Genomic DNA, 25,293 nt, shown 5'->3' on the forward strand with positions numbered 1-25,293 from the left:
GAGAAGCAGCACGCCAGACTTGTAAAACATACAGAGAGGAATCTGACCACAAATGCAAGGCAGTCTTTTTTTTTAAAAAAGGGTGGAGAACAGAATTACTGCAAAAGTGTTCCTATGGAGGTATCAGTCTCAAAATGGTGAAAATTTTAAAATATATAGACTATGTATAATGTGCTTCTTCTGAAAGAGATGAAATAAGCAGCTGGTCGAGGTTCTGAAACATATCCATAACACAAGGAATTCAGCAAACTAAGGCAGGCTAAGCAATGCCTCTCCGTTGTCAGTCTAGGTTTCTATGAATGAAACTTAAAAAAATGTAATTTAAGAACATAACCTATGTCGAACATTTATACCACAAAAGTAGCAAGACACTACTCTGCACTATAACTGTAAAATAACAGAGAACAGGAAAAACAGTGTAAAGGGAATTCAGTGATCACAGCATAGCTCATAAAGGACTCCAATGGAATTTCTTTGTATACTTGAATGAATAAGCAGAACATTGTGGAACTTACATTCTATGAAGCAGAAATGACTACATGGATACTGCAGAGTAGAATACAACACAATAACTCATTTTTCAATGCAATAATATGGGTGAATATTAAGCAGTGCTGTACTAAGCTATAATAGGATTATGCAGGCTATAAGCAGCTGTGCCAGATAATGCACGGTCATAATATCATATCAAGGTTCTCTACTCTGACCAAAAAAGTCACAGCACACAGAGAGTTTCTTAGTTTGAGCATTTTCGTTCCAGTAAAGCATAAGTTCCTGCTTTACTGGAACAAAATTGCTCAAATTGTTAAACTCTCTGTGTGCTGTGACTTTTCTGGTCATCATTTTTTGTTTTACTGAAGTTTTGGAGTACGCTGGGTCATGATGTCTTTGGTTAAAATGGCTCTCTACTCTGTTAATATGGTAACTATGGAGTTGATTATATTTAGCCAGGGAGAATGGGGAATAATGTCACCATCACGGTATCACTGCATTTTGATGTTTTAGTGTTCTTTTTCATCTGTGTCCTGGGATACTACATTTATGCTTGGTTTGTTTCTTGCTGTTGTGATGTACACTTAATTGGAATTAGTCTGAATTCAAGCAAATGCATTTTCATGTAGCTATTTCCACATACTGACTCTTAACTTGTGTTTTTCTTAACTACCCTAGCCCTGAAAGAATCACACTCATATGAGCAATCAACTACATACTAAATCTTAAACAATTACATAAACACATTCAACAGCAAATGGTTTATTTTATATGACAAACTCACACAATAGTTCATTTTACTTAGCATATTTCCCCACCGTCAAAAACACTGGCAATAAGATTTTATTCCCAGGACGTGTTATGGTGGTGACAGGGTAGCAGCTAAAAATGTCTGTTACTGTTCTTAGTGCAAACTTGGACCAATCTGCTTCTACACGTAGCACGGTGCTTTTATATATGCACCTTTCTTAATTTCAAAGCATAAACTTTATCTTCTGTATGTAACATCTGTATTTGACAGGGACCCAGACAACAAAAGCAGTGATCTCTCACTGGCAGAGCATAAAACATGCATCTTCTTTAGCAGAATTATTACTGTAGTTTGCATTTTAAGATAATTAATAACCTAACCTTGTCTTCATGGCAAAATGCAGAGGACATTACAACTTTAAGGCAAAGTCAAAAATTAAAGAAAAGTACCTTGCAGCATTCTCCTGTCTCCTTGTTTCATAAAGGACTACAAGTTAAATACTTGCAGGGAAGGTAGGCTGATGCTCATTAGTATAATGGTTAGTACTGCTGTCTTTTACTTTCCTTTTCTGCTAATGAATTGCATATACCCCGGTTCATTTTATAGGTCTCTTGGGCCCAAATGTAAAAGGACCGTCACTTTAGACAAGAATAAATTAAAAACTCGCCATACAGCGTGCATTAGCTGCATGCATTTCACGAGACCCAGGTTAATATAATTGGCATCTGGTTTAATTAATCCATGTTAGTGCAGCAGTTAATATTGTTCTTTCTCTGTTTTCTTGAAAATCAGTATACTGATTTACTTTGTAAATCTATAGCATTGTCATAAAGAAACAGCACTTAAAAGACAAACTAAAATTTAATTTTCAGGTTGTCTGTATTAATGTTTCCAGGTGGGGTACATTACCTTAAGGAAATGATTCCTTACAATGTGCGGATTCTTACAGAAAGTATGAAGTCTCTTTAAGAGCTGTTCAGGTGTGGAGTACAAATATTCAGCTGCAGAAAAAAAATACATTTTTAATGAAACAAAAACCTCAAAGCACACACTAGATATTAGTCACTTAAGTAATTAAAAATGCATACTGCTCCATGCTGCCTCATGTTTTACATTATTTAAGCATGATTTTATAAGTCATTCCATCTCACAAGGATGTTTAATGCTAAATAAGTCTGTGTATTTATGCTGTTTAGACATGTCCTTGGGGCGATTAACATTGCATATGCTAATGAAACAGGAATACAGAGAATACATCTTGTAATATACTCTGCAAAAGTAATTTGTAAATTAATAATGCTATAAGTATACCTATATAAATACATATTAGACACAGCTATCTTGTGCAAAGCATTTTTCCAGCTTACTACATTAGCAATGTTTTTTTTTAACTTACAAGTCAGACAGCAACAATAGAGTCTGTCTCTTAGAAATATGGCACCATTTTCTGTATGTCTGAAAAAATATTGTGAATAGAAGGTGTGACATGGAAACTGTTTTAGTATTTTTACAGTAACATGCTAAATATGAAAAGCTAAACCTAATAATCTAAACACACCAACATATGTATGCATCATATCTAAAATTCAGGTGAGTTACAGTACTGACCTTTCAAATTCTTAGATTAAATGTATAATACCTGGAAAGATTTCTGGATAAACTAAAGCTTTAGGACATAATGGATAGCATCCACAATGAACGGCTTCTAGCCTGTAATGTAAAATGTAGAAAGCTGTTAATGCAGATGGACACTAAAAGTAATAAATACAATTAGAATTGACATTTGTACCATCTAGTTTTCATCACAGCTCTTCAGTAATGAAAAATATTGTACATGAAAGTATATCTGCACAGAATATATAAAATGGACTTTAAAAATCACGTATTCTCTCCACAATGCTGGTAAACTCAAGGTTTTAAGCAAGAAAAACAACTATCTACAAAGAGTTCACTGTACTTACAAATGAGTTGCTGGTTAGGCACAATAATGCTTACGGAAGAGTCGAGGCACATTAGAAAGACTGTGTTCCCTGTCTGGAATGACAGTCAGTCACAACAAACTGCAGTGCATCACTACAGAGCACCAAACAGATAACTACAGAAATGTAAAACCATTTTGAGAAATTCTTAGATGCACTGGTTGAAATGCAGGGTTGTAAATGTAGAGACTTACTTCTTGGCACTCTCAGTTTTATGTGCCACAAATCGCACAAGCCATGTTCTCTTCCACCTTTCTGCATTCCTCGTGAAAGTCCATGATACACCAAAACAAAAGGTAGCTTCTTAACACCAAAATTCTTCGTCTAGCCTTCCTTTTAATATGCACGCATGATAAAGCATATATTTAACTTATTTAGTTCATGTGAAAAAAAAAACAGCATGTATTGTATGTTTGATTTACATCCAGCTACTTAAGAACACTAAAAATGTTTGCTGTATGGGCTATAAAAATTATATAAATGTCATAATTAATCCATATAAAGAAAAAAGAAGTTATGTTCTTACCATAACGTTCCATGTGAGTTGTTCATCTCGCCTTTGTTCTTACACATGGGTACGAAGCCGATCCATCGGCTCCAAGTCGGCCGCTTTCCAAGCTCAAGATCTTTCAGTAGCTCAAGGCACAGTAACTATCCCATGATGCTCTCTGACTAACCCTCAGATCTAGTTTGCTGAATCCAGCAACAAAGGAACAGCCTAACATACCCTAAATGTCAATATGTGTATATATAAAAAACATATAAAAACATATATGTACAGTTAACCATAGGAAGAAAGTCTGGTAGAAGTAAAGGACAGTAGACAAACCAAAGCAAGCCTCCAGTCGTAACCGGTCTTCAAGAACCCGGAGGGGGATGGAGGGTGGGAAATGTAAGAACAAAGGCGAGATGAACAACTCACATGGAACGTTATGGTAAGAACATAACTTCTTTATGTGAAGTTGTTCAATCTCGCCGTTTGTTCTTATACGTGGGTAGCGTTCCAAGCACCCAAAGTCTGGGTGGCTCACGGGAGTACATTCCTGAGAACAGTGGAACCAAAGGAAGCTCTGTCCCTGGAGGCCCTGTCCACTTTGTAATGAGTGATAAACGTATGTGGTTTTGACCAAGTGGCGGCTGCACCAATGGTGTCCAAAGGCAAACGAGCTGCGTGAGCTAGAGATGTGGATACCGCCCTAGTGGAATCAGCTTTCACCTTGTATTCTAAGGTTTGGTTAGTTGAAGAATATACAAACTTTATGCAATCTGATAACCATTTAGACAAGGTAACTTTAGACATAGATAGCCCTTTTTTGTTGTCAGCGTAGGAGATAAAAAGCTGTTCAGAGTTTCTTAAATCCTTTGTTCTGTCCAAGTAAAATCTCAACTGTCTGTGGACATCAAGTTTATGTAGCATATACTCCATTTTATTAGAATGATGTCTGATAAAAGTGGACAACTCAATAGACTGATTCAGATTAGTCTCGGAGCAGACCTTCGGAAGAAAAGTGGGATTTGTCCTGAGAGACACTCTATCAGGAAAAAAAAAAACAAGTAAGGGGGCCTAACAGAAAGAGCTTGAAGTTCAGAAACTCTATGAGCTGAAGTAACAGCCAGCAAAAATAATGTTTTCCAAGATATGAACTTCAAGGGGCAAGAGGATGCAGGCTCAAAGGGGGGAAGCATCAGCTAAGATAATATTAAATTTAGGTTCCATGGTGCAACTGGTTGTCTGATAGGTGGCCTTAGGTGATGAGTCCCTTTCAAAAAGGCTTTACATAATCTGTGTGACACAAGATTAGATCCTTTAATCCCCAAGTGAAAATTAGATATAGCGGCCAACTGAACTCTAACAGTGGCCGCTGCAGCACCTTCCTGAAAAATTGTTGCGAAAAATTCCAGAACCCTATCAAGAGGGGCAACATAGGGATCAATATCGCGTTGAGAGGCCCGGTAAACAAAACGTTTCCATTTACTACTGTACAGTTTCCTAGTGGAGACTTTATGAGAGGAAACCAGAATATGTTGAACTTTGGAAGACAGATTATATGACCTGGCTACGTTGGGAAGTGGAGCAGCCAAGCTGTCAGAGTTTGAGGGACTGAAGAACTCCTGACAAATGCGTCAGAAGGTCTGGCACTGGGTCCAGAAACCAAGGTTCTTCTAGCTGGTATTGATGAAGAAAGGGGAACCATATCTGCAGAGGCCAAAAAGGGGCTATCAGAATAACTGTCCTTCCCGAGCCCTTTGCTTTCATCAAGAATCTGGGAATCAGTGGGGTTGGAGGAAAGGCATAAAGGAGACCCGAGGGCCAATCGTGCACAAGTGAATCCCTGGGACTGTCCCCCGGTGGAGGGTTGAGGGCAAAGTAGCTTCTGCATTTGGCATTCATCGGAAATGCAAAAAGGACGCATCAAGGCTGGCCCCATCTGTGTAATATCCTTTCCGCCACATTTTGTTTGAAGGACCACTCATGGGGTAACAAAATCGCTCTGCTCAGTTTGTCCACTATCACATTGGATTTCCCCGGGATGTGTGTTGCTAATAGAAAGCGCCCGGTGGACACAGCCCACTTCCAAATCCTGAAAGCTTCTCGGCATAACGGGTAAGATTTGGTTCCCCCCTGTTTGTTGATGTACCAGACTACCGACATGTTGTCTGTCTGAATATCAATCATCCCCTGAGGTAGAGAGTCGTGAAAGTGCTGCAATGTTAAAAGCACTGCTCTCAACTTCAGGACGTTGATGTGCAAATGACATTCTATCTCTGACCAGGTGACTTGGGTAGTCTTTCCCTGAAAAAGCCCCCCCCCCCCTATCAGGGAAGCGTTCATGGTCACCGTGGCTACTGGAGGGGGTAATATAAACGGTCGACCTACTGTCACCTGATGGCTGTTCAACCACCAGAAAAGGTCTCTCTTGCAAGCATCTGTCAACAGAATTTTGAATGACATCAGGAGCTGTTGGTAGGACCACTGGTTGAAAAGCAACCATTGGAGTATCCGCATCTGCATCTGGCCCAGAGGTACTGCTATGAGGGAAGCTGCCATTGTGCCTAAGAGTTTTAACACCTGAGAAGCAGGTACTTTCTTTTCTTGTAACAAGCACGACACCTGATTTCTTAGAGAGGTGACTCTTTCTAGAGGTAATTTGACCAGGGCGGTGGTGGTGTCTAGGTCTGCTCTGATAAATGAGATATGCTGCAATGGTAATAAAGGAGATTTTTTGAAATTTATGGTTATTCCTAACCGAGAACAGAGACTGATCGTATGATCCCTGGACTGATCGTATGATCCCTGGACTGAATGAGTTGATGCCTGATGGTGGTGGATAGGAGCCAGTCGTCCAGATACGGAAACACCCGGAATCCTAGACGCCTAAGGTGAGCCATAACTACTGCCATACATTTGGTGAACACTCTGGGGGCTGTAGTGAGACCAAAGGGCAGAGCTCGAAATTGGTAATGACTGGCTCCCAGCCAGAAACGCAGGTGATCTCTGGATGATCTGGCCATTTTGATGTGGTAGTATGCATTCTTGAGATCTAAGGAGCACATCCAATCGCCTGTTCCCAGGAACGGGAGTATCGATTAAAGTGTGACCATCCGGACCTTCTCATTCTTTACGAATGTATTGTGTTTGCTGAGGTCTAAAATGGGCCTCCAGTCCCCTGTTTTCTTTGGAACTAAAAAGAATTTGGAGTAAGTTTCGGATCCTATCTGGTCTGCTGGGACTGGCTGGATGATTCTTTTTTCTAGCAGGTTTTGGATTTCTGTGACTGCTTGATTTCTCAGACTGGGTGGAACATCTGGGTTTCTTTTTGTGGGTAACAGGGGTTCTACAAAGGGAATGAGGTAACCTCTGGTAACTATGTTTCGTACCCAAGAATCTGAAGTAATTCCTAGCCAGGCGTCTGGATTCAAGGAGAAGCGATCCCGGACTGCCTCCAGAGTAGGACAGTCGGGCCTCCTCTCAGGAGCGCTGATAAGGCTTGCCAGGAAACTGCTCCCTGTCACTCTGGTTCTGCGGACCCCCTCTGCTGCCAAAGTGGCGTCTTCCATTATTGCCCCCTCCTCTGCCCCTGAAGGGGGGTTCACTACGTGTGTTCTGGAAAGCTCCTTGGAACTTCCAAAACCACATTTTCCACCTCTTTGCCCTTTGGGGTATTGGTCTAGTAGGGATGGAAAAACGGACTCCTACAGCAGAGAGAGTCTTTTCTTCCTGCTCACACCTAATGAGGGTCTCCTTGACTTTAGGCCCAAACAATGAAGAGCCAGGAAGACTTGAAGGCTTCCGCAAAGGAGCACAAGCGCATCCAGGACTGTCTCCGCAGAGCAATCGCTGAACCTGCTGCTCGACTCAATCCCTCGGCTGCATAGGAAATGAGCCACATGGATGAGTTGATGACAGAATTAAGGGTAGAAAGCTGAGCTGTAACCTTTTCCGAAATAGCCTCATCTGTGTTACCCTTTAGAGTATCTCCGAGTTCTTGAAAGAGATCTCGTTGAAGGCGAGTAAAATGGGTCAAGTAGTTAAGCGATCTCATGGTAAATGTCGCAGAACTAAAAATGTGTTTCCCATATCTGTCCATCGTCCTGGAATCCTTATTAGGAGGCTGGACATTAGAGGAAGTCTCTGACATCTCTTTCTTGGTGGCCGCCGCCACCACCATGGCATCAACAGGGACTCCTTTGGTGAGGAACGATTTCTCCTGAGGGGCAGTGATGAATTTATTGGGCCTCCAAGGGACTGGTTCCATGGTGTCAGTGGACTCCCACACCCTTCGAGTGACCAGATCCATTAGTTTGTTGAAGGGCGGAGTAACCCAGGAGGTGGAGAGCTGAAACCCAAAGGCCTTCAGGAGCACCGACTCATCCTCAGTAGGGCGAATGGACTGCCAGTTGCCTTTCTGCTTAAGTATTTCTAAGATGTCTGCAAAGGAGACATCCTCCGGGGGGGACCGTGGGGACCCTTCCGATTCCTCTAAGTCAGTGTCTGATGTCAAGGATTCCTGAGGGTAATCCAAATGCCTCCTCTTGCAGAGTCTCTTTCTGGGAACTTCATCAGTGGGGGCGGCTGGTGAAGTTTCAGTAGAGCAGGGTTCACCCAAAGGGGATACCTGAGGCTCTGGTTCTCGACGCTTAGTAGGTGCTTTAGATAAAGAAGCAGAACTCAGCATCTTCAGGGAGGAAGAGGAGAGACCTGTAGTGTGGGTATGAACAAACAACACCCTCCTCATGGCATCAAAGGCCCCGGACTCTCGGCTCGAGGAGGACACCGGTTTCGAGGAAGACGGAGGCCTCGCAGGTGCCAAGGCCAAGGGCTCCAAACCCGAGGACGGAGCCGAGCTCACCTGCGCCGAAGCCCCGAGGGGAAATGTTGGAACAGACGCATCAGTTCGACTCTCCCCCCCAGAACCGATGAGAGAGTGTCAGATCCAAGACTCTTCAGATGGCACTGAAGAGGTCAGGGTGGGTGTAACCGAAGTCACTGGAACAGGACTCGGCTCCACGGGTTCCACAACCATCAGATCTTCCGCCTCCAGCTCTGAAGGCCTGGGTAGGCTCGGAGAAGGAGTAGTCACAAGCAATGGGGCGGGAACAGCGCTCGAACCCAGTTGAGATGAAGCCGAGAGCAGTTTAGCCAATGCCGGGTTCTCCAAGAGCCTCTGCACCACACGGTCCATATCAATATCTGACATCCTTGAAGAGCGGGTCAAAGGGGCCGAAGAAGCTACAGACCTACGTATTGGAGATTTTAGTTTCCAATATCGGCTCCAAAACCAAAGGTTGGTTCTGAATCATCGGTTTGGCACATGGTTCCGAAGACCTAGGAATCGGTAACCGCACCTTAACAGAGATGCTCAGAGCCGAAGACTTAGGCTCCAAGGGCACCTGAGACGACTTCAACCCTTTCGAAGACTTGGAGGTCTGGTCGGACTTGTCCAAAGCTTCTTGAAACTCAGGTGTTAAGAGACCCCGATCAATAAGTTTCCTATGTCTTTCTAACAGAACTCTGCCACTAAAAGAGTGTCAGATGGAACAACCCTCCTGCAAATGGAGAAGTCCCAAACAATAAACAGAAGAAATGTGTTTATCTGTTATTGACATTTTTTGGCCACAGTCACATCTTTTAAATCCGGACTTTTGCTTTTGGTCAGCCATCATGTCCAGGAGAAAGCACAATTATCAGATCCCTGATAATATCAAGTACACTAGTACTATCCAATCACAAGAAGAGAAACACAGAGAAAACACAATTATCAGATCCCTGATAATATAAAGTACAACAGTACAATCCAATAATAATCAAAAAAACAATCTTGCCAAAAAGTGGAATAGGAGAAAAAGATAGATCCCTGTACAACTATAGTAAAGGATGTAACCAACTGGAGAGAGGGCAAGGCCCAAGAGCAACTCGCTCCAATAAAACACACTAAACAGGGACAAAGCCCTAAAAAAAGAGAGTATAACAAGGGAATACTGGTAGAAAAACAGATTTATATATATATATATATATATATATATATACATATATATATATATATATATATATATATATATATGTATATATATATATAAGGTAAACTTAGCTGTAAAAATACTTCTTAATAAACCTTCACTGGCTCGAGCACACGAAGACTTGCGATTCCGTTGCAACGGCAAACTAGATCTGAGGGTTAGTCAGAGAGCATCATGGGATAGGTACTGTGCCTCGAGCTACTGAAAGATCTTGAGCTTGGAAAGCGGCCGACTCGGAGCCATGTGTAAGAACAAACGGCGAGACTGAACAACTTCACATCGCAACTCTATGGCACTGCACACCTGGTGAATGGAGCCCACATAGATGAATGACGTAGCAAAAGGCAGTCCTGCCATCAACTACAATCTGAAACAGTGGCAATTATGTCATATTTGCACATTATTTAGGCTTTTAGACCCAAACATTTCTCTAAGACCATTTCACAGATAGTAATGCTCCAGAAGATGCAAAAGTTGGTGTAGAAAGAAAAGTCAGTGTGAGAGAAAGGGCCAAACTGTCACAAACAAGCTAAGCACATTATTACTTATTAGACACTGCCAAACTACAAGGTGGATAATGCAACTGTTAAAGTACAACAAATACACACATAAATGAGAAAATAATGTTGATGTGAACAGTAAGGACAGGATTCAGAGAGAGAATCTGTACTGTGCACAAATGTACTCCACAGTTACATAAACCATTGCTGAAATTAAGGTTAATTTACAAGGTATTTGGGAGACACAGGAGAATCACATCACATATATTTATGAATCAAGGCCCAAACAAAGTAGAAAACTAATGCAGACGACATGCAGTATACAGCACACCAAGACAGTCTAATGGAAATAACCAGCACTGAAACCATACTTATGCCTATAGTCCAGTCCTACACCACTGTGAAAAACTATGAAAGGCAGTTCTCAATCCACAAAATAGGTCATAAACAAAATTCTGAAGTACCTGCAGAAGGAGCTGGCATGAAAAGATATTGCAACAGAGACACAAATACAAAATACTGTGAATGTGGGGATTAAGAACATATGTAGAAATGTGTTACAATGGTATTTAACAAAATAAAAATGACTATCATCAAAACAACAGATACACAAGAAAAATGGTAGCAAGACAACTTTTGAAGTTTGTCAATGTGCTAACAATGCCAGGTGATAGCAATGCAACATTTGTAGTTTGTCACTGTACTACTAATGCCTACTGGCTGTCAGCATTTCTGACCCAACTGTGTCCCTACTAAAGCTAGAGATGAGGAAAGAGTCCAAGTGGGCATTCCTAGACTTGGAGAAAGCATATGGCAAGGTCCCAAGAAAGCTGATTTGGGCAGTACTACGGTGGTTTGAAGTCCCAGCAACATTGGTAGAATTAATGCAGGTTATGTACAATGACCCAATGACTCAAGTACGGACAGTATTCAGCCTCACAGAGGGGTTCCCAGTGGGAGTGGGATTGCACCAGGGTTCAGCTCTGAGTGCACTGTTGTTTATACCGGTGATGGATTATATTATCAAACAGGCCAGAGGGGAGAGATCAACAAAGTTGCTGTATCCAGATGATGTGGCATTACAGGCATTCAGCAAAGGATAGGGGAATGGAATGAAAAACTGAAGGAACATGGGATGAAACTAAGAACAGATAAGACAGTGGCAATGGCAACAATCTTGGGAAATCAGAAGTAGTTAAGAATTGAGATAGAAGGGAAGATAGTGGAATAGGTAAATAGCTTCAAGTATTTGGGAGGGGTGGTCGAGGAGAAGGGAATTCTGAATGAAGAGGTCAAAGCTAGGATCAGAGGGGCTGCAGCCAAATGTCATAGTCTCAGGTATAGTCTATGACAGAAGAATGCCAAAATAGCTGAAAAGTAAGGTGTGCAAGACAGTGGTGCGACCAGTACTACTATATGGTATAGAAACTTGGGCAGTGAAAACACAGCAGATGGGGGAGCTAGAGGTGATGGAAATGAAGTGCCTGAGAAGGGTGGTAGGATGCACACTGTCAGACAGATGAAGAAATGAGGACATAAGAGCCGAAGCCAAAGTAGCTCCACCTGCAGAAAAGATCAAAGAGAACAGATTACGGTGGTACGGAAACATGCAGAAAAGTAGAGGACAATCTGATAAAGAAGATTTGGAGCAGACAGAAAGAAAGTAAGAGGAAATTAGGATATCCAGCAAAGAAGTGGATGGATTGTGTGAAAGAATATCTGTGACACTTAGGCATGAGTGTTGAAGAAGGCAGGAATGTGGCATTGAATTGAGAGAGATGGCGACAGTTAACATGATACCACGACCCCATGTAAAATAAATGGGAAAAATTGGGCTGATGATGATGATGATAACGGCTTGCTGCTGAAAGCATGAAATAGTGTTCAATACTGTATGTAGCGTGGCATGATGGACACTGCAATGATGGCAGATGTGGTCATCTACTGGGGAAGTAAAGTTGAACAGAGCATATCATAGTGACCCAAACCCACTGTAAGAATGCCAGGAGTAGATGGTGTGTATCCATATGTCACTTCATGTGCCACAAGATGTTGCCCCCTGGATCTTGCCATGTAACTGTGCAGGTGCCACTAATGTGTAAAAGAAAAGAACATTCACCACCACCATATTGTGAAAGGAAATGCAAATGTAATATGCACTAAGGATACAATACACCTCAACACAAAAAAGAATGCAACACACCTCAGACCACAAACACATTATGAAGGATTCTCACAAAAGGTAACCTATACCTGCCGCACTGTGTGATGTGTATCAATGATTATACTGTATGGCATGCCTAAACAGTCACCAAGAAAGGACACAGCACAGAACATAGGAGAACACCACAATGGATTGCATAGCCCATACTTCGACAGTGGTCATGTTACAAAAATGCACATGTATTACATTGCACCATGACACGGGGATGTGCATAGGACATGGTTGTCCACAAGCATAAACACAATTATCTGGCTTATTCCAGAAATATGATCAATGAAACTTAACTATTCACAACATGCAACAAGGAAAGTCCAGTGATATGCATATTATAACTCAAAGCTGCATACATGTGGATAGCATATGCAAACACAAATGAAAATGATACACAATATGCAGATGTTAACAAGAAGCATGTCAATCTGCTGTACTGCTGACACAGGGCTACCACCTTACACAAGGTCTCTAATACGCAACAGTGAAGAGTGTTTCCATGAACTCAACACCATAGCAACCAACTGACCTTGTACTTGACATCAACACCAGGTTGCAAGACATACAGAGTGATTGCAAGCAACATATGATAACATCTACCACTGGCCAAACACTGGAAGTCAGTATGGCTGGCAATCATATAGACAGATAAATAATGCGTAATGTAGGATATTATAGACAATGACTTTGGAAGACATTGTGGACACAGCAGCTGTTTGCTACTAAGTGGTCCTTGTGCATATGAAATCCTCTGTTCAAAACTCAGCAATTTAACACACCATGACATATGCTGAGATGTGCCACTGCATCATATAGAAGTTACCAAGCATATAAGTTAACTCCATGCAACAGCAACTTGTTTAATGTAGACCATTACTGGTTGTGCATACAATCTTATTTGCTGGTGGATATGAAATGTTCACAGGTACAACTACTATTGCTGGCTCCAAATGACCATTGGCATAGAACATGTACTATATCTCCACATGCATGCATGCAATAACAGTGCACAACACACAGTACAAACATATCTTGGCCATATCATGGCATCTTACAGAACTATGGGGGCACAATATGCATGTTGCGGCAACTGCCATCCAATTACAATGAACCCACATGTGTGTCCATGTGGTGCCACAGCCTACTGCTGCAAAGGCTGCTCCACACCCAAGAGTACAAATACTCTTTCCAGTGGCTATAAGTATGTCTCACATATCCACATAGGTGAAGCCATCTAAACACTACTGCAGAACATCAAACATATTCAGTAACATGAATCTACAGAGCTTACAGCATTCAGCTGATAAAGCCAGTAAACAGCATATTCACTGTGGCTACAGAACAATTTCCTTATTCTCTATTCAGAAAACATCTGGCATGTTCACTGGTAATCCCAATTGTAAGATACGAAAACATAATGTATGAATCAAAATAGGCAAAAGAAGCACTACATCAGTTTGGGGAGGACAGTAGGCATTCAGAAATTCTGACAAAATATGCACAGAACCCCCCCCCCCCCAGCAAACCATCACAGGCAGTAGAGACACTTGGTTCTTGGATTAACAGGTCTAAGTGCTTCCAAAGACCTTGATCTCTTTTGCAAGGCTATCCAGTGACTTCCATAAGGAGCAATGTAATGCACCTCTACAATGCAGTTTTGCTATACTCTATATCCTTTTGGCCAATTAACTGACATAGATAGGGGAGAAAAAGATTGGTAAACATGTTTCATGCTGTTGCACAGATGGCCAGATATTTCTTGGAGTGTCTTGTCTGAATCAAAGGGAAAATTCTACTGCTTATTAGTATACATTGCTAAAAACACATCCACGTGATTACTTAACATTTGGACGTGTAAACATGTGAATGTACTTTACTACTATTGCAGTCACTGACAGTCAATGCTGTCAGACATAACATATCATAATTAGGAGCATGTCCACCTGTGTACACCTGTGTACTGGTTGGCCACATTCTTTACAGTACGGCAAGCTGCCTCCTGCAAACGTATGCACCCTGGACCTTGTGCACATAAAACATCCTGTGAAATGGCAAAACCTGTGGACGTACATATCAACATGTGTGCCTGTATACACAGCTGTTGATAAACAGCACACCACCATACTATAGCAGTGTGCTGAGCATGACTTGAACCATGATATATCATGTGCAATGGAGCATCCTACACATTTAATAAATGTTACAGGACTATGGAATTTACTTAGCTGAAGGACACATTTCACACAATATCAAGATTTAACATCCTCCTGTGCAAACACACAGAGTAGCACATCCTAAGGTACAGTGCGAGACAGTATATGATGTACATCGCCTGGACATATCACTGTTATTGGTAGGAGTGTGACAGTCTACAGTACATTATCAATCCCAAATATTGTCCACAAGAAATTACACAATGGTGATACATCTTGGAAGGACATCTTTGTGTGTCCTGTCTCAAACAATCCTGGATCCTTTAGAGTGGATTGGCAACCTTCGTACAGAAAGGACTGAAAGATGGGACACCTCATGAAAAAAAGATTTGGTACACTGTGCCCTCACGTGTGTATGTGGCCCATGTAGAGTTACAATGCAGTATTCAGAATTCATTCACGCACACATTACTATCCATTACACATGCATGGCTTTTCTACTCAGAATGCACCATGTCCCACCAGAGTAAACAGTGCATTGACCTTGTTTTTTGTTGTGCAATTCAGCAAGTTTACATGTCTAACGTACCAAAGTATGTATTCCTGGGCAAAGATGCTCATTTAAAATGTCATTATATGGCATTTACTCTTAGTATGCACAGGCCGGCTTGGGAGACTGCTTTCTGTGTGGAACTACTGAAAATGGGGTATATGACTCTGCGAGGAACATACTGGCAAAGTACAAACAATAGGGCAGAGAGGAAGTGGGAGCACGCTGAGACAATGGACTAGCAGAGGTGCTGGCATCTGGTTGCAGAACGCACTAGAAAGAAAAGCTGTAGCAGGAGGAGGTCAAAGGGGGCAGATGCTCCATGCACAAGCTGCTAGAGGCATGACTGGCACTATCAAAAGGTGCATATTGGTCTCTGCAGTCAGACTGTGGCATGCTGTAATGGGGAGTGACTAACAGTATGCAGGTGTTACTGAGTGCACTTGCAAAATGTCATCTTTTTTTTTTCAGCCACAGCTCTGGAGGACATTTGCATACATTTATTTATTTGGTCTTAAGGGGCATAAAATGCCCTAGCTATAGCTCTGTCAGAAAATAAAGAATTCTAAAAACAGTCCTAACTAATGCGGAGGATGTAATGGATGCCCAGCTTTATACACCACTAGCCAATGCTAATTACGCCACTGAGTGGGTTATAGTATGGAAAAGAGAAAAACTGAAGTAAAAAACAATGCTATGGGATTTCAGAAAACTGGATAATGCTATGCTGGAAGAGATGATCAAGGCTGATTTAGGAGGCTGGAAGCAAATTGAGAGAGTAAAAAAAAGCCATGAAAATGGGTCAGGAATGGACTATTAAGAGTTGTGAACAAAGGTGTGAGGAAAAGGCAAAAACTGTCGAAGGCCAACGTGTCCGTGCAGTAATGGGAGGCTAGCAATCAGGGAAAATGAAAGGTCTACACAGTAGATAGAAAGGATGCAGTGGGGAGGTGGAGAAGGCACAGTACGAAGTGAATAACAAACAAGTGACAAAAGATGGCAAGGATGGCAAAGGCTAAAGCTAAAATGGGATTAGCTCTCAAAATCAAAAAGGGAAACAAGGTCTTTTTTTAAGAACACAGTGAGAGACAGAACTGTCCAGGCTGACTGAAAACGGAATGGAAGGAAGATCATAGAAGACCGGGAAAAGGCAGAGGTACAGAATGAATACCTTATTTCAGTCTTCTCACAGGAAAGTAAGGGGAGGTTTGCCATGTTCAGAAGCAGACAAGGCAGAACAGAGAACAGTTAGCAGCCATCAGAATAGACAGGGAGGAAGTTCAGAGGCAATTGGCAGCTCTTAGAGATGTTAAAATATGAAAACAAGATAGGCTCCCTCCCAAGATCTTCAGATATCTGTCCACTGTGCTCTCAGCCCCCATAGCAGAGATTGTCAACAGATCACTGGCTACTTTAGAAGTGTTAGAGGAGTCAAAGCCAACAAAGTGTGGTTCCCTAGTATAATGGGGAAGCAGAAAAATCAAAGGAACTACAGGTCAATTAGCTTAATTAACAACACTGTCAGGGAAAGTCACAGATAGAATCTTGAGGTGAAGGCTGGTGTCATTTCTAGAACAAAATCTTCAGGATAATAAACCAACATGCACTCTCACAAGAGGCGGTACCAGTCCAACCTAAACTTACAAGGGAGTGACAGAATTAATAGTGTACCTAGACTACCAAGACTTCTGACACTATCCCACAGAGCAGGCTGATAATAAAATTGGAGGGGATGGAGGAAGATGACTGAGCAACTGGACAGCTGTGTGGAGGGCACACAAGGTGTCACAAACTAGGGAAGTGAACAGCATAGTAACATAGGGGTCTGTTCTGGGTCTAGGAATCTTCAGAGTGTTGTTCACAGTCATACCTGAGGGAAAGGCAACAGGGTCAATCTGTCTCCTAATGATACAGGATATGAACAGTTGTGGAGGATGGGAGAAGAGTGTAGTGAAGATTTGGAAAACAGAACAAGTAAGGAGAAAGATATCAGCTGAGGCATTATGCAAACAAATACAAAATACTACACTTGGGCCAAAACAACAATCCTAACATGAAGTATAATCTGGGAGAATTGGATTTGATGGCAACAAAGCAAGAAAAGTAATTGGGGGTGTTCATCACACCCGGACTGGAACAGAGTGAAACGGCAGTGACAGAAGCAAATAAAATGCTGGAATGCGTCCTTATGGGAATATATTTGAAAGCAAAGAGATGCCTTTGTTCTGCAGGATGATACTTGACTACTGCCTGCAGTTCTGGAAGCCAAAGAAAGAAAAGAACATGAGGCTGGTAGAAGGACTTCTGAAAACATTTAACAAGAATATCCATGGGATGGATTAGAAGGAATGTGATCAGCTGGTAAACAACTAGAGCTCTTCTCACTTTAGACAAGAAGAGACAGGGAAGAACATGACACTGGTGCACTTCATCATGTCCCGGAGATATGTAGGGGTCACTCTGAATAACGACAGAGTAGGGGAAGGAAAGGCACAAGCTGCAGAATGTACTGATTAACTACTCCTAGGAGCTCCAAAAAAATTTTTTTTTCTCACAGAAGGTTGTGGACATGTGAAACTGACTTCCAGAAAGGGTGGTAGGTAGAGAATCCACAAAAGCACTCAAAAGGGTATGGGATACATTAAAAAAGGGTAAGAAGGAAGGTAAATATTGAGGGAAGGTAGAATGAAAAGACGCTAAAAATGGCACATTGGACAGGCTTATTGTCTCCTTCTGCCATCAAGCAAATGTAGTGTAATGTAATATAAATTTCACAATATTTGAAATAACAGTGTATCTTATTGTATTTTAGAGAATGGGCAAACTGTACATCAGCACCCTGACTGGAGAACAAATGTTCTCCACCAGGGTACTAATGTACAACTAATGCCTGATGTAAAAACAAGTCTGCTGCTTCATGGCAGCATATCAAGCTGCCATGGAGCTCGGACTTAAAAAAAAACGTCCGCCATTATTTTACGTGTGCTCCTGAGTAAGACCAACTTTCCTATATGCATAGATCATGCCTACTGGTATTCTGCACATTAATAAGCTATTTATTCTACTGCAGTTTTATGCAAAATAAAACTAAACTTAAGAGTAGAAGAAGAAGGTCCTTCTCAATGGCATTCTCACAGACATGTCTTTCCTACCAAGGAGTGGTGTTAGAGATATAAGGGATAGGTAAAGAGCAGAAGTCATGGTTAATGTTAGTGCCTTTATAGTCATGGTCATGTGATGTCCGACTCTAAAGGATAGGCACCAATATCACAAAAGAAGGTCCAAGAAAACAAACTGCTGTAAGAGAGTGGAAGACCAAAAGCATTGGCCTGATTGACCCTTATCACACATAAGCTGGCCATAGCCCTATAGTCAGAGATGTATTTGCATGGCTCTGAGATGGGCCACAATACAGATGCACTTCCATGTGGAGATGTGTGCATTTTTCAGCTGTTTGCTTAGCTATGAGCTATATACCTGTGTGATGAAAGGAGGTACTGCCAGCACAGCTAACTGGAATTTTGTAAATAAGTCTATGTCATTTGTGAACATCCAACTGATTTATACAAGATGCTATGTTACAAATGTAATAGAACTGTATGTCATACAAGATGCTCGTGTTACAAATGTATTAGAACTGTATGATGTGTATATCAAAATAATTTGTACAGATATTTTTGTTGAAAAAGTATATGTAAAGTGCTTGGAAATGTATCCACAGTGTGCCTTACTGGAGAGAACAGAAATGTACATGCACTACTGTAACTGTTTAAATGCATAAGTTTTAACAGTGGAAACTGGAGGGTTAACCTTAGTCCAGCAAACTTTAGAAAAACATCTGAAATTAAATCACTTTATAGGCTAGCCCATAAAGATGCTATCTCACAAGGTTTCACTGCAGCCAGAGACACAAAGTTTGCACTAGGAAGCCTTCTGTATTGTCCTTGGGGTGAACTAATTACTACTCTGGAAGTGCGGAGGCATGCAATTGTTTCATGACTTCTAGCACCTGCCAAAGATCTGAGCAAAAAAACTTGTGTGTGCATTTTTATAAGTAGGTGCTAAGTCCTGCCAGCTTCCAGCAGTGGGGGGGTAGCATGGGAACTAGATGTCAGATGACCAGAAGTGATGTCATTCTGCAAACTATCTCAGAAAAATAAGTTTTGTACTCACCATAATGTTCCATCTTTGTTGTCGATCTTTGTTCATTCTTGAAAGATGGGAATCATTTCCAATCCTCGGAACCGGATCGGCCATTATACAGCTCGTGCCAGCCAAAAACTCTCGAGCCAAGTCTCTACCCACAATGCCTCTGTGTTCATTACCTCAGATCGAGTTTGCAAAATTTCAGCAAGATGAAGTATCTAATATACTACTACTACTACTACTACTACTAATAATAATAATAATAATGATAACAGAGAGGAGGCCATGTCCATGGTAAATATCCTAGAATAAGTCCAGGACAAGGGTATGATCCTCCAGGATATCTGAAAGGACGGGGTAAGGAGGGAGGGATGTCAAAAATAAATGAAGATCGACAACACAAATGGAACATTATGAGGAGTACATAACTTCCTTATCTGTCAATCTTTGTTTATTTTTGACAAATGGGACAGAGTCCCCAGCTACCTATACCCTGGGTGGCCTTATGGAAGGATATTCCTGAGCACCATAGCACCAAATTATGCTCTTCCCCAGAGAACATACCCACTTTGTAATGAGTGATAAAGGTATGAGGCGTTGCCCAAGCGACTGACACAAATATTTCATCCAGAGAAGCCTTGGAATGAAAAACAGCTGAAGTGGCCATGAATCTGGTTGAGTGTGCCCTTACAGCAGCAGGTAATTTGCGATTGTTATGACCATAAATAAAGGTGACGCAATATCTTAGCCATTTTGACAAGGTCACCTTGGAGACTGATTTACCAATCCTTGGTTCTGAAAAGGAAACAAAAAGTTGGTCTGAAGATCTATCATCCTTAGTCCTGTCCAAATAAAATCTCAGCTATCTGAGAACGTCTAGCATATGTAGACAGTACTCACACTTGTTAGAGAAAGTTGGAAAGAAAACTGGTAAATGAATGGACTGACTGATGTTTGATTTGGAGACCACCTCAGGAAGAAAGGAAGGAAGGATTAGTTCTCAAGGACATTCTATCCTTAAGGAAGATTATATATGGCGGTTTTGCACTAAGTGCCTGTATTTCTGAAACCCTTCTGGCAGAGGTAATGGCGACTAGAAAAAGGGTTTTCCAGGACAGAAATTTGAGTTGACAAGTGGCTGCTGGCTCAAAGGGAGGTAATACCAGTAAGTAAGATCTCACAGTGGTAATGGATCCTTGAATGGGGGGGGGGGGGTTTATATGAAGAAGTCCTTTAAGAAAAACTTCAGATAAACGATGGGAGATTAGGGAGTGGTCACCATAACCAGTGTGAAAATTAGAGATAGCTGCTAGAGTAGCTGTGACGGTAGAGGCAGCTCTCCTTCATTAAAAAGATCCGCCAAAAATTCTAAGATTTTTTCAACAGGAGCTGAAAAGGGATCTAGATTATTTTCAGAAGCCCAAAGGAAGAATCCTTTCCATTTGCTGTCATATAACTTCCTGGTGGATGGTCTATGAGAAGCCAGAAGAATTTTTCAGACAGTGAAATAATAGTAAACTGCCTGGCAATTACTGGAATTGGAGAAACCAAGTTGTGAGCTTTCCTTATCTACTTTTTTTCCATACCTTGCCCGGCTACATATCTGTTCTGTAGTCCTAACACATGGTGGTTTTAGCTGCTGCCATTCTTCTTCAACTCTACCTATTTCCTCCTCTTCTTGGGGTGCTAGAGCCCTGAGTAATTCCTTGAACTGTTGTACTTTCTCTCCAGTCAAATTCCAGGTCTTCAGCCTGATCTCTGCTGATATTTTTTTTATCTTAGAGCCTTCTCTGACCATTGCTTGCAAGTGATTGTGGCAACAAGTGGTTTATGCTGTAGGATGATTGTTTCAATGGGGATGACTCTGCAATCATGGATTCTACCCTGGTGCCTTTTCCTTACTAGGAGGAAGTCTACCTCAGTTGCATGTTGGCTACTCCTGTATGTGATTTAGAGACGGTCTCTCTTTCTGAACAATGTGTTGGCTACTATAAAGCCATTTGCCAGACATAAGTCTAGAATGGCTTCTCCTTCTTTACTCCTGTTGCCTCACCCATGTGGACTTAGGCAGTCCTCATATCCTGTTCTGTCTGTCCCAATATGTGCAATCAAGTCACCCAATATCAACACAACTTCATGTTCTCCTGCTTTATCTAGTAGGTCCTGCAACTGCTGCTTGAATGCACTCTTTTCCTCACTATCACATACCTGGCATGTGGCATAGGCTGAGATTATAAATACTGCCCTATTATTACACTAGAGTCTGATTGTCATAAGTCTGTCACTAATGCTGATGATATCCCTCACTGCCTTCTGAAGCCTCTCTCTCACCACAACTCCCACACCATTTCTAGCCTGCCCCCCTCCTGTGTAGTAGATTCTGGATCCCAAGCCAAGTGGCCTTGCTGCACTGCCCTTCCTACTTGTCTCTTGGATACACAGAATGTCCAGCCTCCTCCACATCATCATCATGTCATCCAAACTGTGTCCTGTCAATGAATCGACATTTACTGTAGCAATTCTCAGTTCAGGTTTGGCAGTTTGATTGGTTTTGTGCCCAGCTTCCTCCCAACAGAGCTATTCCAGGTAACTCAGGCTGGGGAATTAGGCAATGACAGGCCAATAGCTTATTGACCCAGGGCTGCTGGGCTTTATGGCAGGCACACATTGGCCAATAAGGGCACATACACCCTTCCCACCGTTAACATGGGACCTGGCGCAGGTCAGCGTAGGCCGGGTCCTCAACCCACTTATCACTGGTAACTATCCATGCCCATTTTGGAGACATTAGTCAACACGACTGAATCACCTACAGCCATATTTTTACACCATCAAGTGGCTAGCCCTACCACGGCTGCAATCTGTGATCTGTGTTCTCCTATTGCCAGTGTTTTGTGATATAAAAAAATGAGACCACAATAAGGCATTTCAAAACTTTTCCCACCTGTAATGTGACCTATAACCTGTACAATTCAATTGAAAAAATAAAAAAACGTGTAATAAGATGGTTGTATAAGTGTGTACATCCTTAAACTAATACTTTGTTGAAACACCTTTTGATTTAATTACAGCATTCAGTTTTCTTGGGTACACACCCAACATCAATTAAAGAGACTCTGATTAAACCCAAATAAAGTTCAGCTGTCCTAGTAGGATTTTCCTGATATTTACTCAGTTGCCTGCTACAGCAAAAGCCATGGTTCACAGAGAGCTTACAAAGCATCAAAGGGATCTCATTGTTGAAAGGTATCAGTCAGGAGAAGGGTCCAAAAATATTTCCACAGCACTGGATATACCATGGAACACAGTGAGGACAGTCATCAAAAAGTGGAGAAAATATGGGACAAAAGTGACATTGCAAAGAACTGGATGTCCCTCCAAAATTGCTGAAAAGTCTAGACAAAAACTGGTCAGGGAGGCTGCCAAGAGACCTACACAGCAACACTGAAGGAGCTGCAGGAATTCCTGGCAAGTAATGGTTGTGTACTACATGTGACAACAATCTCCCATATTCTTCATATGTCTGGACTATGGGGTAGGGTTGCAAGACAGAAACCTATTCTTACACAGAAAAAACATCCAGGCCCGGCTAATAATTGCAAACCAATATATCAAGTCTCCCAAAAGCATCTGGAAAAATGTGTTATGGTCTGATGAGACCAAGGTTGAACTTTTTGGCCACAGTTCCAAACAGTACATGTGGCGCAAAAACAACACTTCGGATCATCACAAAGACACCATCCCCATGGTGAAGCATGGTGTTGGAAGTATCATGCTTTGGGGTTGCTTTTCTTCAGCTGTAACTGGGGCTTTAGAGGGAATTATGAACAGTTCCAAATACCAGTCACTTTTGGCCCAAAACCTTCAGACATCTGCTAGAAAGATGAAGGGGAATTTCACCTTTCAACATGACAATAACCCCAAGCATACATCCAAATCAACAAAAGAATGGCTTCATCAGAAGAAAATTAAAGTTTTGGAATGGCCCAACCACAGCTCAGACCTAAATCCAATAGAAAATCTGTGGGGTGACCTGAAGAGGGCTGGGCACAAGAGATGCCCTCACAATCTGACATATTTGGAGCGCTTTTGCAAGGAAGAGTGGGCAAATATTGCTAAGTCAAGATGTGCCATGCTGATAGACTCCTACCCAAGAAGGCTGAATGCTGTAATTAAATCAAAATGTGCTTCAACAAAGTATTAGTTTAAGGGTGTGCACACAGCTTATTGTACGTTTTTTATTTTTTTATATTTTTTCCCCTAACTGATTTGTTTGTTTTTCAATTGAATTGTACAGGTTATTGGTCACATTAAAGGTGAGAAAAGTTTTGAAATTATTTATTGTGGTCTCATTTTTTATATCACAAAAACCTGGCATTTTAACAGGGGTGTGTACACTTTTTATATCCACTGTATTTGTATATATTATATATATAGTACGAGTGATTTTAAGAAGGAAGAGGCTAGTTAAGTATGTGAACAGAAGTCATGAATGTGGATGAGGTTAACTATATTTAATGAAGTGTAAATAAGTCGTTACTTAAGTTACTGATGTGCAAAATGGGTGAGATAAAAAAAGATATTAAATTAGATTTAAGAAGAAGTGGTCTAAGGAGAGAAGCAAATTGCTGAGATAAGTCATGACTTTTACTTAGTGATAGTAATATATATGGTACGAGTGCAGGGAGAGTAAATAGATGAAACTGTGAATAGTTATAGTCAGTGGGAGAATACAACAGCTGTGTGGGCAATTTGAGAGAGGATAAGGAATTTGAGGTGGGAATAAATTAGAGAATGACAACTGTGAAATTGATGGTGCGAAAGTGTGATTGGTTAAGGTGGTGAGTGGGTGGAGTAACCCTTGCAGGGCAGTGTGTCACTGCAAAAAACAATCAATAGATGTCAGTAAAAACAGAGAGAGTAACAGGCACTAGTAAGTGCATAATTCCTCAAAAGATTAAGCTTAAAAACAAGGGCAAGAAAGAAGCGAGACAGAGAAGAAACTCCAGTAAAAGAATGAGTTAAGATTCTTGGCAGGTAGAAAGACAGAAAAGTGTCTACTATCTTTTGAACATACTTTGCTCCCCTTCTTCATTCTGACAGCTGTTCCCAATGCCCCACATGCATATTCGGGTCTGCAAGTCATATTCACCTTGGATTATCAATTTTACAACCAGTGCCAATGTGGAATCTAAAGGCATCCTGGAGGAGTCAGTGCTGTCAAACTTCTATGGGGGAGCTCCTACCCTAGTTTCCCCCTTCCTCCATCCAGTTATGCATTGTGTATTGAGGGGGCAGGTGTGCAATGGGAATGTGCAAGGTCTTGCTCCACCTCAGTGAAAGCTTAGCTGCGTTCCCAGCCTAATCACTATTTGGAATAAGCCCCTCTGGCACTAAACCCAATATTTGCCAGGAATGTCATGGGGAATGCCCACACAGCCATCTTCCCTCCCCATGTTGGGGATTCCTCCATCCCTCCTGCCAGTGCCTCAAGTGCCCAAGTTACTAACTGAACTTGGATTGCATGGGCTGTATTCAGGGCTTTATCCCTAGATGTTATAGTGCAGACTTGATTATTTAGATTCTAGCTTTGTGCAGACATGTTTACTGGCATTATCTGGTGTTCCATTCTTTTGGTTGTGATCCAGTGGCAGGAGCTGTTTCGTCAACTCCATTTTCTCCATAACTAATGAGAGTGCGTGGTTCACTTTTGTGGGATTTTCACTTAGGGCATCAGTGGTAGTGCTTTGCTCCATTTTTTATTAAAGCCATAGTGTAGCTTCAGGCATCTGCATCATCATCTCAAACATGTGACAGAACAGGACCACTCCCTTCCAAGCCAAAGTTATAGTTACTTTTGCCCTGTGAGCCAAGTTTTTCTGGGGTCACTCATAAATGTGTATGAATCACTTGAATGCCTTTGTCCTAACTTTTTTTCTGTGGAGTATCAATTTCCATTGCAAACTATGTTTGAGAATCCAACAGTAA

At 41.5% G+C, this 25,293-nt stretch overlaps 1 protein-coding gene across 2 annotated transcripts in view; it reads right to left on the reverse strand.

Annotated features, from left to right (window-relative positions):
• The window catches only part of GTDC1 (glycosyltransferase like domain containing 1), a 3,282,804-nt gene that overhangs the window by 99,946 nt on the left and 3,157,565 nt on the right, over positions 1 to 25,293 (reverse strand). For both annotated transcript variants that reach the window (XM_044074854.1, XM_044074853.1), the window contains 2 exons: positions 2,883 to 2,953; positions 2,153 to 2,244 (listed from right to left, as the gene is read on the reverse strand). In XM_044074854.1, the coding sequence (XP_043930789.1) occupies positions 2,153 to 2,244; positions 2,883 to 2,953 (163 nt within the window). The remainder of the gene's footprint in view (positions 1 to 2,152; positions 2,245 to 2,882; positions 2,954 to 25,293) is intronic.

This window comes from Protopterus annectens, chromosome 6.part0 (genome assembly GCF_019279795.1).
Source record: "Protopterus annectens isolate FY-2018-M chromosome 6.part0, PAN1.0, whole genome shotgun sequence".
In the NCBI taxonomy this organism is placed as follows: domain Eukaryota; kingdom Metazoa; phylum Chordata; order Ceratodontiformes; family Protopteridae; genus Protopterus; species Protopterus annectens.